Raw genomic sequence first — 16,739 nt, 5'->3', positions numbered from 1 at the left:
CTGAAGATGTTGGGGAACTGACTATGGCAAAAGAAAATAAATTCCAAGTACCAAATCAAAAAACAATGCAAACATAGATTCAAAAAGCAAATTCAAATTATATGTAAATATCCATAAGCCATCACATACCTCCTTCTCCACCCAGCAATTAGTACAATGCTCATAGAGAACGTTAAGAGGGTTGCCCAATTTTCTAGGGACACGGCTATCTAAAAATAGTTCAGTCTGCCAGTTTCTGAGAAAACTCCTGTACTTTAATTATTGGCAGTAGTCTATCCACTGAGCTAAAAGGCTCCAGAGATTACTTTCACTTTTCCCAAGATATATTTAGAGTAGTAACTAGCATAGTTTGGATATTATTTTTCTTTGGTTTTGTCAGTAGCATGTTTGAAATAAATTTTATTAAGTGGTAGTGTAAGTAACATTGCATTGTGGGTAGCAGTTTCCTGCTTTAACCTAGCCACATCCTCAACTGTTATGAGAGAAAAGTTTCCCATATTTTGTGCAAAGTTGACTTTATTTTCTGTCTGAAAGAAAAATAAGACTGGAGGATAAAGCAAAAAAGATAGTGGCCTGAACCAACTAACTGCTTCCAGTAGGACTGTATTTGAATAAAAATCTATGTTAACACAGTCTACAAATGCTGAAAAATAATCGCACAGAAAAATGCATTAATTTGTAAGAACAATGACAAGAAAATGTGCACATTTAGCATGCCACCATTTCTGGTGCACATTTAGCATGATTTTCACAGTGAACCTGTGAGGTGAGAAAATGGCTCAGCACAAACCACACAGCAAGCTGAACCACACGCAGCAGGTCTGGCGGTAAGGGTTAAAATGTTTGCCATCTACTAATAAACTCTGTCCCTGAAATGTCAGGTTAATAGAAAAGAAGTGCTCCTTGCAAATTAAGGTTACATGTCTCACTTGCGCTTTTCAGAAGCCAAACTGTTGCTCTGTCTTCCAGTAGCTGGAAAGTTCATAAGAATGGCTCCTTTCCTTTGGGAAATGATGTGAGGGTGAATGCCCCACTTATGCTGCAGCCAAGGAAAACACAGGAGAAGCTGGACATTTTCCCCAGCCTCAACTCCTGAGTTTCAGCTGGGGAGCCAAGAGTCTTGAGGAAGCAGATGTCAGAGTTGCTGACCACAGCCTAGTAGGACACAGGAACTTGGAGGCTTCCTCCGAAGTCCCTCTCTCCAGAGGACTGCAGAGGATCTAGCAGATTACACAAGCTGTCTCCCAGTCACATCCAGGAGGCAGAGAGAGTTTTCCTTCTCACAGCCTCTGGTGCAGCCTCAACCTGGTGCTGCGTCTGACTGACACAAGGTGAGCAGCACGTCTTAATGGCCTCTAGGTATGTGCAGCTGGATGAGCTAAGAGCCCGTTCTCACATCCTGTCCTTCTAATGTAGGAAAAAAATCATGATTCCATTTCTCCTCTGTGCACCGATTGAACACAAGGATAGAAAATTTGCGGATTTGAAGCTTTATGGAGGCATTCCTCCTCCTAGACTCAGCTATACTTTAGAGCATGTCAAAAGGGGGAGAAAAGATCTCAAGCCTTCCTCCAACGAGGGGACAAAAATTACCCCATACTATCTCCAATTTCCCTCAAAGAGCAGTCAAGTTGGAAGGGGAAGAACAGACTGGGCTCCCATCCATTCTGCACTTGCCAGTGGATGGACTATGGCCTGGGAGAGAAGGAGCCGTGGAAGAGCTCAGGCTCAGCAGCAGAAGGTCCCGGGTTCAACCCCCACCATCTCCAGGCAGAGCAGGAAGAAACTCCTGCCTGAATCCCTCGAAAGCGGCTGCCTGCCAGAGTAGGCAATGCTGAGCTCAACAGACCAGGGGTCGGAGTAGGAGAGGAGGCGGCATTTCCCCCCAATAATTTCCAAAAGGACTGCTGCTTGAATGAGACCTTGATCTATTTTAGGGATGCCCATTTTAAGTAATCTTTAATGCCAAAGTGTTAATGTGATGCAGTGAGGATGTCATTGCAACGGTGTTCAAAAAATATTGTGCACTGACCAGAGACAGACAGGTTCAAATCCCTTTGGCAGCCATGAAGCTCAATGGGTGCTATTGGGCCAGTCAATAACTCTCACCATAACATCCCACAGTGCTGTTGCAATGATAAAAGCATTGAAAAATTCAGTTTATGCCACCCTAAGTTCCTTAGAAGGATACAAATGTGATTAAAAATAACAAGAAAAGAATGCACAGCAAAAAACAAAACAAACCCCCAAGCCTCTGTCAATATACTTACACTAGAGAGAAATTCTAAAAAATTACATTTCATCCAGCTTCTGAAATTAACCTTTTAGTGGTGCTAGGCTATTCAATATGTAAGCAGAAAGGGAAATGGAAAAGTAAGAGGAATGAAAGAGCACTCTCAGGAGAGAAAATGCCCTAAGATTCCTTGAATGCACAGAACACCTTCAAAGGCAGAGGGAGCTCTTATCAGCCACCGCTGCTTTAGGCAACTAATCATAACAGAAGTACTCCAGTTAGTTGTCTTGTATTTGGGGTGAAAGTATTATTTTCCCTGTGACAAACACACCGTTGGCAATATCTAATCTATTCCACAATTGTCAGTTCAAGTCCCGGCAGAAACATGTTGATGCAAAATGCTGAAATACTATAATTATACATTACAACTTGAAGCAGTATGCTAAATAAATTAAGAAGAGACAATTATAAGATAAAAAGTTTCATTTGCTGAGAATGCTAGAGTACAAAGAAAAGCGATAAAGTCATTTGATGCCTTTAAACAGTCAACTCTGATGGAGTCTGAACTTAAACAGTCATGTCTGCTAGTTTGTGTCTCTGTTACTTATTGTGGCAAAATTGGAATCATCGTCTATATGATATTAAAACAAGGATAAGTAGCCAAAAAAACTGTCCAAACTTGTTATAAAAACAAACTTCTTTGGGACAAATAAACTTTTTAAACATACCATTTACAACACACACACTGTTTAAAGTGAACACACGAGAATGTTTAAACACCATGCAAAAAGTGAAGATTACAGGTTTTCCAAATTTTGAACATTTTGTGGTTCAAGTGGCTATATGAGTGGCAAACAGTCAACTTGTTCATGATTTCATAGCAAAACAGCAAATGCAGTTGCACAGGTCACTTTTCTGCCTTTGCTTTTAGCACCAGGTGGCAGATGACCCCCCCCCCGACTCCTCTACCTGCTGGAATGCAGGTTATACAGGATGAGTGCTATTTCCATTCCGCCCGTCTGCCACATGCCTCCGTTTATGGTCAAACACACCAACAGGACAATTCAATTAATAAAAATGAATATTTAATTTTTAAGAAAAAATAGACATACCAAAAAGCCCATGTTTGCAGTTGCTGCTACTAAGTTGCACCAGAAATTTCTGGAATTTCTCAGAGTTCTTAGAGAGACAATCATTCATGATGATTTCTGAATGAAACAATGAAACTATCACTGATGATGGTTCACAAGTATTTCTACTTTGGAAATAAAATTATATATTTATCACTGAATAGCTCTTTTAGAAATAAAAATGAGCTGAATTATGAAGATTTTTTTCCTACATATTGATGTCTCTCATTCTTCCTTTCCAAGAAGCACAAGCCATTTTTGATGAGATAAATCATAAAGTAGTGCTTATATCTAAGTGCAACAGATAATTTGCCATTGCTCTTATAAAATTTTATTCAGCATAGTTATTGATTTGACGAGAGCAAATAAGGAATCCATTCATACAACAAATGAATGAAAAATACAACTGCAAAAAGTACACTGAAATACCTATTTCAATTACACAGTAGCACAAAGGTGATTTTTTGTTATGTTTACACCTATCTTGCCTCCCTAAGCAAAGACTATGGAGAAAGTCAACTCAATAGGGCAATATCATCAGCGAGGGGGGGGGGGAGCATGAATTTTCAAAGCCATAACATTAGGCAAAGTATACAGAAGGAAATATGAAGAAATACACTGAAGTGACATAAACAGCGGCACTCATATTGATGCGCAATTACATAATGCAAGTTTTTAAAAAAATTATATAGTCAGGTTGTTGTGAGAACTGCGGATTTCATTAATAAGTCAGGATACAGCTTAGCTACAACTTTATTTATCAAAAATTTCAATCAAAGCAACACTCACAATTTATGCTCACAAATAAAATCTGCTTACTATGTCTGCAATCCTATACACACTAACCTAGGAATAAACACCATTGAATTCAATGGGCCCTGCTTCTGAACAGACATGTTTAGGATAGCAGGGTAAAGAATGAAATCCTGGGGAGATTAAGTGCGGCTTACTTCCAAGTAACCATGCATAGACTCAAGCAGTAACAAGTACATATCTTTTACATCATTTATATTATTTTTTCTATTACTTCATTTGATTGTGTCACAATTCAAATGATTTGACTTTCTTTATGCAAGCTAATTCAGGCATTAGATGATGGTCTTAAGAGGGGAGGTAAGAGATTGCCATAAGCACACAGGCAATCCAAGAACAATTCAATGTACCTCAAACAGAGAGGGAAAGTAATGATGTGCATAAATATATGTAATAAATTATGGTCAACATAAGATGTTTGCAATCTAATGTACATTTCCTCCCTCCAAGGTGTCCTGTTTTTGCCCCCCCCTTGCTCTCCCTGATCCATTATCACCCCCACCCCATGTAATTTTACAAGCCCACTTCACCCCCAGCATCACTTTCCTGTCTGGCATTTCCAGTTGCTATCCTGTTTAGAGAGCAAGTGGAACAGAAAGGACGCCAAATATTATGCATCTGAGAAATGTCACAGCCAAATGTTAGAAAACACTTAGAAAGTGGACACCACTCAGTATTTTGCCACAATTAGCTCAATCCTCCAATAATGCTGCTAAATCTATGGAAATAAACTATCAATAGCCTGTGACCATTTTAACAAAATAAGCTATAAAAACAAATGAACAAGGCCAGGGAACATACAGTTTCTCAAAGATGTTTCCAATTTTGTTCTTAACACAAATGAGCAAATCAAAACACTACCATGCTAGTGTCTCTGCATGTTATTCTGTAGTGTGCACAGCATCCTGCAATTAAAAAAAAAAATTAAGCCCAAATTACACCCAGAACACCACATTCATTTTAACTATGCGCACTAGCATAGCTGAAGTTTCTGGTAGGCGACTGTATTTTGACACCTCTAAAGAGACCATATGAAAGGTGCATGCCTAAGTGCCCACCCTGAGCATATGTACCAGATCGGTGCTCACTTTCAAAGCAAGCATTCCCATTGACTGCCGAAATCTGTTAAGAGAAATTCCTTTTGGAAAAGCAAGCACTGTTCCTTTTCTCTCAAATGCATTAAGTACATTTCCCCTTAACTACTATCACAAGTTGTATCAAATATCTTGTATATTACATCCTCCCTGTCTCTGCTTTAAAATGTGTAAGTCACAATATGCAGATGACAGGATCTCTACGAAACAGAAAAGGCTGACATATAATTGCACTTAATGTTCATTACATAAAGCTGCCAACTAGCCTTGGGAGCACGTAACCTAGACAGACATGATTTAAGGTTTGCAAAGGAATCCCCAGACTAACACTTCAGTGACAGCCAATTATAGCCCCAAAAACACAGCCCCCAGTAAGCAGTCTGCTGGTAGAACTTGAGGAAAGGTAAAGTTTCTTACAATGAGTTACAGATTCACAAGCAGAGGAAGACAAGAAGAAAAAGAAAAACAGAAGGGAATCCAGCGAACCAGCAAATATGAAGCAGACCCAAAGATCGTGATACAATCCAAAGATGTAAATTATTGTAAATCATCACTGTTGTTCAGAATTTCACACAGACATTTGTGCCAATTCTGGTATACTTCTCCACAGACACAATAAGGAGGGGGTGGGGGAGAGGGAGAAATAGAGAGAGAGAGAGAGAGAGAGAGAGAGAGAGAGAGAGAGAGAGAGAGGGGAAGGAAAACTTGGGAGAGTATAAATGAAGTTCTGCTGTCCATATGCTTTAAACGGCACAGAAGTTTATGCTCTTTCAGCATTTTGTATGCTCTCCAAATCCTCATGAGTCACAAAAATTAAAAAGCTATATCCTTCTGGATGCCAGGAAGGGCCTTACCACGGGGCTTTTGTCAAACTTTAAAAGGGGGGAGGAAAGGAAAAGCCACAGTGTTGGGCAGTCCCACTTTACTTGACTACTATGATGTCACAAACCACATGATTCTGTCTCTCCAGTAACAGTGCTTGCAAAAAAAGGAGTTTTAAAAGCTTTTGCTTTTTTGGATTGTGTGAATGCTTCATTCGCCTCACAAACAACCACAGAACCACAAGTGCGGTGCAAACTTTCTCCAGAAGGACGCAGCAAGAAGCCTTTGGTTTTTAAATGGTTAATCTCAACAGGTCACCAGCAGCCACCGAGACCAACAGAGTCAGTAAGTGCTCTCAAACCACAGTCTATTCAGTAATAGTAGATCTGTCAAATATTTGCTTATTTTCTTTCTCTTCTCTTCTCTTTTTTTCATTCCTTGCTTTGCTTTTCACATCTTACCAGCGTTTCAGAATTTTTTGATAAGAGGAGAAAAGTATAGAACCTATGTACTCCAGGCATGCTATAAAACTGAAACAAAGTTTGGCTATGGTTTGTGATTTCAGTATAAGGCTTCAAGCAGTATTTGCACCAGAAGATAACACACGCTGTGTGAGGGGAGGGGAAAACAATGGCATCGAACAGTCTCTTCAGCTCAGTGACACCTTGTCAGCAAAACTTCTTCTGGGGTAAGTGCTGGTTTTTTCACATATTACAAAATATTACTGATTGCCACAAATGGTATGCTGTTTACATTTTACCTTGTTCTTTAAAACCACTATTTGAATGAAGTGAAAATAAACATGATGGCAACATACTTAATTTTTTTTTAAAATGGGAAGCACAGTTGGGAGTTAATATACTTTACTGTACCCACTATTGCTCAGATAGCAGGTGTGCTCACCTTTCTGTGATTCACTACGCATTGTGTATATGGACCAAGCAGTAAAATCAGAATTCAGAATTTAGAGCAAATATGCTAACCATGGGACCTAGAAAAAAAGAGCCAGCTCTCTGAGAGTTCTAATGTCACAAAAGTCATTGCAGCAGGCTATTGGGGTTGATTTCCACAGTACTCAATATCATACGAAAATTATTAAGGCAAGGAAAAATAGCCATATAATTTTTCATTCACACACATACCAGCTGGCATCTCAATTTTTTGCTCTAAGTGTATGTAAATCTTACTGTTTTCAATTGAAACTTACTTCCAAGGTCATAGTCTTTTCCAACTTGTGTATATAGAACCGAATATATTTAGTATTAGTTTCTGTAGAGTTGTGTTTTTTCCCCTACATAAGAAAACAATTTTACAAATGCATCAGGTTACAAGGACTCAATTATGCTGTTCTAAATAAGCATGCATACAAGCTAATAAACCCCTTGGCATCAAAACTAGGAAGTAGCAAAAGAGAACAAAGATGCAGCAGATGAGTCTGATTCTACAACAGTAGTAATATGTTTAAAGAAGCTCTGCAAAGCATGCCTGTTAAAGTAGACATCTTAAAATATCATATTGGGATAATAAGTTTAATCGGCAAATATAGTCCACCTATGTGAATGTCAAAACATGAAGAAAGTTCTCAAGCTGTAAAACAACAGCACCTCTAACAGCCCTTTGAACTTTCCTGTCGAAGATCTGTTTTTGAAATTATGTCAGTACATACATAAATACCACATGAAATAAAAATGGCCACTTTTATTTATTTAAAAAAATACATAATATAGCAAGGAAGCTGGGAAACTACTGAGTTTATAGTGCAGCTGAGATTTAGCTTTCAAAGATGCAGTAAAACACTGCCCAATCTCAAAGGCCAATCGTCGTCCTTTGACCAGTGATCAGAGATGTTTTGCCTCCTTTGAAATGCTACAAAACTACCTGTTCAAAAGTATCTAAACAACAGATATAGCATAACTGAGGTGGGAAATGCAAATCACTTACAGTATTTTCTTAACGTTGTCCATTTTAGTTCAAAACTATGTTGGGTTGTAAGCAACTGAATTTCCTTGCTCCTTCAAAGAAGAAAAAAGGACCACCCTGATTCCTACTGAAAGGCACGTTGAGCTGCATTGTATCTGCTGGCTGGTGGTGGGAGTTCCCTTGCCCCCTCCTACTTCACACATTATTCCAAGCGGCTCTTGCTGAAGCCCATGACTCCACTGCCATCCGTGAGCACAATTAGACATGAAGCAAGGCTTCTTCCGCTCATGCAACACAGGGACCGACTTCATTTCTGATATACAAACACATCTGATGCATTACATAGTCCTATGCTTCAGAACCCTACTTTCTGGAAGTTCGTCACACTGAGTTACACTGTAATTAGATAGCCAGCATGCTAAAATATAGCAACAGAAAAACCTGAGGCTTTTAAAAGCGGCAAGGTTTTTTCTTCTCACCCAAACCTCTGGCTTAATGAAGCACAGCGCAAGTGTAGCCAGACCACATTATCCCAGTGTTTACAACAGGAAACACATATATGTGAACTTTCTTCTGCTTTTAACATCCCAAATGAGATTACAAGAAATATAGTTGGCTAAAGTTTTCATAACATGTAGGGCTGGCTACTTAATTCCCCTAATTTGGGTGGATCTTTAAACTACCTGGAAGGTCTGGGGACACGAGCAAAACATCCTTCCCCATGCACCGCATTCAAATAAGCACACACAGGAACAAGCAATAAGCATTCTATTTAGGGGGAAAGATATTAACTCCTCCAGGTGATTTGACAGGCACAATACTAAGACAGGAGAACACTATTTGTTTCACTTGCTGTCTTTTAAAGGAGAAATATAGGCAGCAGATACGCGTTCCAGAATTATTATGATTCACACCTCCGGGAATCTGTATCATCATCTGGTGGCCCTGCATTATTCTTGCTGCATTCAGTTCCACAATATTTCCTTCTGGGCTGTTCCAATCGGCCACCATTTCCTCATCAGCCTAATTATCAGCTATCAGTTATAGAATTAACCCAAAACGATATGGAGGATAGAAAGGAAGCATCCGATTTCCTCCGTTTGCAACTGATGGCAGTTCCATGCAACCATTAAAACATGTTCTCAGGTGCCAGTAACTGCATCCTATGCTAGAAATAGTCCACATAATCATCTTATGTAAATGCAATGTTTTGGCCTTGGGTTATATTATCTTAAATTAAGAGCTTGTTACTTTATTGTACATGTAGCAGCAGTAGTAAATATATCCTACATCTGTGGCGGCCTATACCCTGGGATTCATTCAAATGAATGGAGCACACTAGTGCTCTTTAGCAGCTCCCATTCCTTTCAATGGGGCTTGTGGTGCAGAAATTTCCTGCCAGAGTATGCTCACAATTTACAACTCATCTGTCAGCATGCACAACATGCTGCTTATACGTAAATAAAAATAAATCACCAGTTTATTTACTTTTCAAGTGTTATATAATGATTCCTTCGAAAGTTACATATTCCCTGAAAAACGAAAAACGATGAGTTACCACTGATTACTATTCATGCTTTCCCAACAGACAGTAGGCGCCTGAATGTGTTGCTCTACTTGAAATAAAACAGTACTTTCAGATGCAAACTTCAGGCAATTTAAGGGAAATATAGCCATTCTAGTATTTTAAAATCCCCTACCTCGTTACTATGAAATGAAGTCTGCATATGGCATATAGTATACCCAAGAGATCTGGGTGGGGGAAGGTGGGGGAGACATTTAACAATGAAGCCTCATCTCCTTCTGCATCCATACAGGCCATCATTTTTTTTTTTTTCATGTACAGAGATTTGAAATACGGTATAAGCAACAAAATGAATTGATTTAATTATTCCATGAGCATTGGTAGTTTCCTTATAGTGCAATCTGATGTAAAATTCGTAAAGAAGAGAAATGTTCCAGTTAGTTTATAAAAAAACCCCACCAAAATATTTGACAGTTAAATAAACAAGTGAAAAAAGCTAATTCACAGGAGAGACTAAGATTTTATCAGGCATACAGGATTAATCTTTATTGAATAGAACCATTCACAAATCAAAACTTACTCTACCCCAGTACTTTCATACAGCGCTAATCAATTACAAACCTTTTCTAGTGATTCAAAATCCATGTGCTTTTAATTTTATACACTGGTGGTCTAAAATATAGAAATGAGGCTCAGCTAAGCCAGTCTGTATAGAAACATTTGCTCCCCCCTCCCAATAAATATTCATCTGGAGGTTTTCTTAGAGAGAGCTGCTCATATGAAGACTGTGGTAATATTTTTATACTGTACCTCCTTGTTGAAGTAAAGGTTAGGGGTTATCAAAATACCTCAACTGTATATACAAAAAAGGGGGGAAAGGGAAAAGGTAAGTATTCACATGAAAAATTCAAGGGAACTATATTATTTATTTTTGCATTTCCTATGATTAATGATGCACCAGTGCATACTTGAAAACTGAAGTCAAAGGAGGGGTAACACCTCAAATTCCTTTATAAAATGGACAAACGTCAAAGCTGGTAGGCTGTGTTAGCTAGCCGACCAGAAATATTTAAAAGACTCTGCCACCCCTACAGTACCACTGAAAATCCTGATATGCACTGTAATTTCATAGGGGGTGGTCTAATAATGTTGTTACAGCATGCATTTAGCACAATATTTCAGTTTTGTTTCTTCAGTGGGATGGAGTATTTTATTCACATTTTTAACAGCACAACCCTATGAATGTTAACCCAAGTCCCACTGTGTTCCCTGGAGCAGACCCACTAGAAAGTGTGTTTCAGTTTGCAGCATAAAAGGCTCAATTTCATTTTAAAATTTTCAGGCTACATGTGTCAAATTACCTTAACTGCATAAATAATTCCTAATGCTTTGCTGGCATGGGGATTTTTTTTTAAGGCAATGAAAAGCATCCTGAAGGAACTGTTGAGGACAAGCTTTTATAGGCACTAGACATACTGTATGGTAACCTCTCCCTTTCCAAGCTTCACTAATAATCACGATATGGAATCACAGAAATAATATTCTTGCTATTGGTATCCAGGAAAATCCTACTTTGGCTATTGCAGGTGATATTGCATAATTAATTACAATAACCAGCCCATTTGCTATGCCCTATAGCGGGGGGGGGGGGATCTGTGGCCCTCCAGAGGTTGTTAAGACTCCAACTCCCAGCAGCCCCTTCAGCATGTCGTAACCTAACAACGGCTGGAGGGCCACAGGTTACTGAGGGTGTTCAAGGTAACAGCAAAATTGGAAAGGTAAACCTGTCATGTTTTAAGCTTCTGGAGATCCAAATTTCCCAGGGCAGTTAATTTTAATGTAAAAAAACACACCAATGCCAAGTATTCTTCTTCAAACATGCATATTCTTCTCGGGATTTTTATTTTAATACTCCCAATTAGACTTTTTGAAAAGTATGTATCGGGGTGCAATCCTATGCAGACTGACTTGGGTGTTTAATTAGACAAGCTATGACTTACTTTCATGTGTATGGTGACTGAGGTCCTGGTTATAAGGACAAATCAGGAAACACATTTTCTCCAGTAAGTTTTTTCCTCCAAAAATGTCGGGCTTTTCTGTAACCACAGGCTTTTGTCCACAGATAAGAGAAAGCCACATAATTTTTGAGAGACTCTCACTCTCAGTCTCTGGTTACAAAGCTGTACCAGTTCCATCTGAATTATACCACTGAGCAGGGCTGCCATTCTCCACAATCCATGGGAGTTCAATGGATGACTTGTTCTTTGACTGCAGCCCCCAAGTTGCGTCTCCATCCTTATTCCCTCCACCTGAAGTTCATTATTTACTGTCTCTCAGGTGTTTTGTTTTTAGACTAATGACATTTCCTTTCATGAACAAGCCGTTAGTAATAGTGGTCACAATCTAATTTATTTAACGGATTTTTACCCCATCATAAGGAAGGCTCAAGGTAGTTTATAACATCAAACATCAACAGAAAATTAAAATAATACCCTAACAGCATAAGAAAAGAAAAGAACAACCTTGTGTGTGAGAGTTCTGTTGTTGAGCCCACAGAAGCAGCTGCGCTGGATTCTAGCAGAGAGCTCTCACACAGGCATACGAAGAGTAACATTTTAAAGATCCGCATCAATAAAAATAGGTTTTTACATCCTAGTTACTGCAGCATAAACTGCTTTAACACCATCCCTACAAGAAGTATCCATTATTCCTGTGTGTTTCCTACAAGCACAGCAGACACCCCCAAAAGAGATACTATGTCATCCTCCAACCAGCTGCTCTGGGCTTCAACCTGTAGCTATTAGCTTCCTATTTTGTTACAAACTTGCCCTGGAGATTTGGAGAAGGGGGATGGGAAAGAGCAACTTTGTATGGACTTCTGAGGATTAACTTACTATGAGAGAGTAATTTCCAATTCATGGAGAAATGGCAGGATTTATTTAGGTTAAATGATATGTTTAAAATAGTTATGCTACAAAATCTAGTTTTCCAATTTGATCTGTGTATGAGAAAAGTACCAAAGATATTTTCAATTTTATCTAAGCTCACTCTTTCTAAAGCTAAGAATTACTTGTCCATTGTGTCAGATGAAGAATCTCAGTCCTCTCTCAACATAAGTTTATCCACACTGCACTTTAAAATTAAGTTTTATGTATTTTCAAGTTTGTCAAAAAATGTGTTATCATAATTGAAAAAAATAATCTTAATTATTTTAAGTGAAGCTTAAAACTATTATTTCCTCTGCTGTCTGTTTTTTAGATGTGATACAATAATTAAAGTCAGAAACTTTTAGAATTAAAAATAGCTTTTAACTTTCAATGTGTTAAAGTAAAAAACAAAACAAAACTTGTGGCAAATATGTTTTGGCAGACATTCAAACATAATGAATTTGTTGCTGTGTATTTTTGATATAGACATGGGCTGCATCATGGGCCATAATAATAAATGCACACTTCCAAGCACTTTCGCATTTGAAATCAGTGGGACTTACCACCCCCCACCCAACTCATAGGTTTAGGCGCATTGCTAAACACGCCAAGCTAAAATGCATTCCTTGGAAGGCAGCCCAACTGATTAGCAACAGTAACCTGAAAGCAATTTCATATAACCAATGATATTGGTTTCCAAATAAAATGTATTGAGGATCCCTGAGCAAGTGACTTTTTGTACACACAATATATTTAATTATTTTTCCTCCTAAAATTATTTGGAAAGCATCTTGCAAAAAGGCTATTGCCTGCAAGACAACAGTCATTTCTCCCATATTTATTCAAACCATAAAGTAATATTATTTATTTATCTCATGATCAGACATTCTGTATTTAAATCACTTCATGAAAGCCATGCACACAATTACTAAGAGTGCACTTAGGAACACACTACAGAAAAAGGACAGGTTAGACAATCAGTAATACTAACACCAGTTATTTTGAAGACTTTGTGTGCCAAATAAAATGAACGGCCATGCTTTACACGTAAGCTGAGGGGATAGTTATATGGAATATATACATATGCAATGTTATGGAACCAACCCTCGGTCCATCCAGGCACTAGGAAAGGAAAAAGGCTCTCAATAAGTAAATTTCGCATATTTTACTAGAACAATAATCTTTATTATGGGATCCATATTCAACATTTATTTGCACCTACAAACACACAGCAATGTTGCTAAGTAAGTTTATTTCTGTACTACCTTTTTTTCGTGGAATTTGAGGCAGCGTATGTTGAGTTGCTGAGTGGTCAGCAAGTCCGGCACCAACAAAGCCCAGGCCCAAGGTTGCTGCCTCAGGTGCCTTCTGGCCTAAAGTACCTACATCATCAGAATCCTGTTCTAGTAGTTCACATGGAGGTTATAGCAAACTAGCCTGGTACTTTCAGTAAAAAATAAGCAAATCACTGAAGGATCCTTAATCTTAGGATGCAACCCAAAAAGCTCTTTGGGGCATACCAAGAACTTGCATTCACTCTGTGTGTGACTTAGGAAGCTACTATTCCCCAAGTTTTGTTGTTGTTGTTTTTTAAAAAGTTCTATAGATTAAACAAAAAAGTGCACATCATTTTGTTTTTCCAGGAAATTGTTAATAATTGCAATGCTGTGCTACCTGGTTAGGATTTATTTTCTTGAGAATACGTTATAGGAATCTTCTAAAGTAATGATAATTAAACTCAATGGTAACTAAAGAGTTTACACAAAATGCTACATAACTCATTTATTTTTAGTCAAAATACAATAGGTTATTACACTTCTGTTTCTTCACCTATAAAGAGAATGTTCTTGTGTGAAGAACTGTAAGACTGCACTAAACCTTTAATGGTGTTATCACGGTTGCAATTATCTCGGTTGGTATAGAAACCAGAGATGCAAACATAACCAAAGTTGAATATTAGGCAGCAATTCTGCACTTACTTACCTGGGAATAAGCCCCATTAAATTCAGTTGGACCTACCGCTAAGTACCCAGGTGCTGGATTGCACCATGAAATACTTGCAGTTGGGCTGATGTTTAGAAACAACCATTTTGAAGAGTACAGGCTTTTCAGTATCTAACTGGGAAATGGTAAGAAAAGCATTCTGCTACCTTCAGGTGCACAACAATGAAATGATCTATAAATATGCTGCACCAAACAATAATTTATTCATTTAGAATACATGTTGCAGCGAAAAGTTCTCCAAGTGTCCTTTCTTCTGAGAAACTCCTTTTCATGATACACAGAATAATGGGAGAAGCACTGCAAGACTGCTTCTTCCTAGGGCAGCGCTGTGAAGCACTGGAGAAGCAGAAGTTCAACAATGCACAATGTGAGACACACAGGTAGCAAGTGTTGGCCCTGTATTTATTTCCCCAACTAATCAGTGCTATTTGCTTCCCTGAAGTAAAATTTCACTAAATTATATTTACAAAAGGATCCTCTAGCTTCCCAGCTTTGCTGCAGGCAATATTAGGATTCAGTTCAAACGACCTTTTGCCTCAAGAGCTGCAGCCATTACAACAGTGCTGCCTTCTTCAAAATGACCAGGCCTCCTCACCGGGGAGCCTGGCTTCCCTCCTCTTCCTCCTGGAGGAGTTTTCAACGACCGGCTCTCAGTTCATTTCACTTCTTTCAAATTCACTCCTATTCAGTGAATTCAGAGTTCAGGATGGCATACAGAATTTGTTGTTGCTGTTGTTGTTGTTGTTGCTGTCATCTAGATCATGTCACAGTGACCCTGTAAACTTTTCCTATTTAACCCTAAACTGCAAAATTAGAAACATAAAAAACCCAAAACAAGCAGGGATGTTTATTGACATTTTATTATTTAAAACATGCTTCATACAGTTATTTAGCAAAGAAGGGAATACTAAACCAAAAAAAGCTCAGTTTTCAGACTCCAAAAATCCATAAGGAATTGTAAATTAAAGTGACTGATTAATCCAGTCAAAGAAGTGCTTATTTTAGAAAGTTACATAAATTGTTCACAAAACCTGAACATATGAATCATTGCAATAATAATTTCCTGTAAAAAGTGCCGCTGTGTCTGTTATAAAAATAATACATGAAAAGGATTTTCTAATGATGTTCTGCATAATGAGAAGAGTAACTTAAGTTTGTGTACTGTATATAAAACATTTTTCATTCATTCATTTCTAATGGTACAAAGAAGTATTAAATATATTTTTGGTAAACGTTAGACCGAGCCTGCGATCCTACAGATCCTTCCCCATTAATTCAGTGGGTCTTACTTCTGAGTAAACATGCATAAGGTTGGTCTGTGATAGCATTAATTCCCTGTTTATTTTAAGGCAAATTTGCAGTGCACACACAGACACTGATAGTTCTCTATGCTTACATGGATGAAACATTTCAATTCTGAATAAAGTTATTTATTGACTTTCTTTTTAGAAACAGGTATTTTAGTGGCTTATTCAAAGCTTGCAAAGTACTATTTTCTCTTTTACTTTTCTTTTCCATATGCATCTAAAGAGCAACTCCAATTAATTTTTCTCCACCTCCTTCAACTTTAGCACACTTACTTTTAAAATATGCGAGCCTAAAATGTAGAAGGATTTTAAAAGAGATGGAAGGGGGAAAGAGAGGGTCAGTTGTAAAACACTAGTACAATCGAGGCAGTAATCAATGAATTATGATCTGGCTATAACACAATATATAGTGGTATGATCTGAATAAATGTACGTAACTCTTTGACAGCAGACAAACGCTGCAGTCACTCAATACAACACAAAGGAAATGTGTCAATACTGCCTTAATACTCCCTGCATATTACAGAAAAACAAGTCAGTAAAAATGTAAATACCATTTACAGAGCTCACAAGACATACTAGACAAACTGCTGATGAATGGCAGTTATATTTACTCAGACAAAAGATGAAAAATAATTGAATCGATTAATAGCTTTCTGGCTGTGATAAAATGCAACAAAATCTGTTTCCAGGATTCTCACCATTTCTAAAATGTTTTAAAATATTCTTTTTTCGCTTCTCCTCCTGCCCCCATCCCCTTTCTCTCCTTCACATACCTGGTTCTTATCAACTACTGAAGCATCTTCATCCTCTTGGATGCTAATTCCTATTCAACTTATAGCAAGCACAGAACAATTTACATACATCTATGCAAGGTTTGAAGATAATGTTGTTAGTTGCCTGTGTGAACTGATATTTTCAGTCCGATGATACCTTCCAGAAGAAATACAGGGTTTCTGCATAC

At 38.1% G+C, this 16,739-nt stretch overlaps 2 protein-coding genes across 17 annotated transcripts in view; one reads left to right on the top strand and one right to left on the bottom strand.

Annotated features, from left to right (window-relative positions):
• The window catches only part of SUPT3H (SPT3 homolog, SAGA and STAGA complex component), a 215,988-nt gene that overhangs the window by 154,037 nt on the left and 45,212 nt on the right, over nucleotides 1-16,739 (bottom strand). The window lies entirely within an intron of this gene.
• RUNX2 (RUNX family transcription factor 2) overlaps nucleotides 5,936-16,739 on the top strand; it is a gene marked incomplete at its 5' end in the record, with an annotated part of 222,332 nt that continues 211,528 nt past the window's right edge. For 2 of the 9 annotated variants that reach the window (XM_083730379.1, XM_083730374.1), the window contains 2 exons: nucleotides 5,940-6,437; nucleotides 6,658-6,780. In XM_083730379.1, coding sequence (XP_083586505.1) covers nucleotides 6,723-6,780 — 58 coding nt within the window. Of the gene's footprint in view, nucleotides 6,438-6,657; nucleotides 6,781-16,739 lie in introns of all 9 variants that reach the window. The other 7 variants (XM_083730377.1, XM_083730376.1, XM_083730372.1 and 4 more) reach the window with 7 other exon arrangements.

The sequence above is a fragment of the Podarcis gaigeae genome (assembly GCF_964106915.1).
Source record: "Podarcis gaigeae genome assembly, chromosome: 3".
NCBI lineage: Eukaryota > Metazoa > Chordata > Lepidosauria > Squamata > Lacertidae > Podarcis > Podarcis gaigeae.
This window is presented reverse-complemented; position numbering and strand designations above follow the sequence as displayed.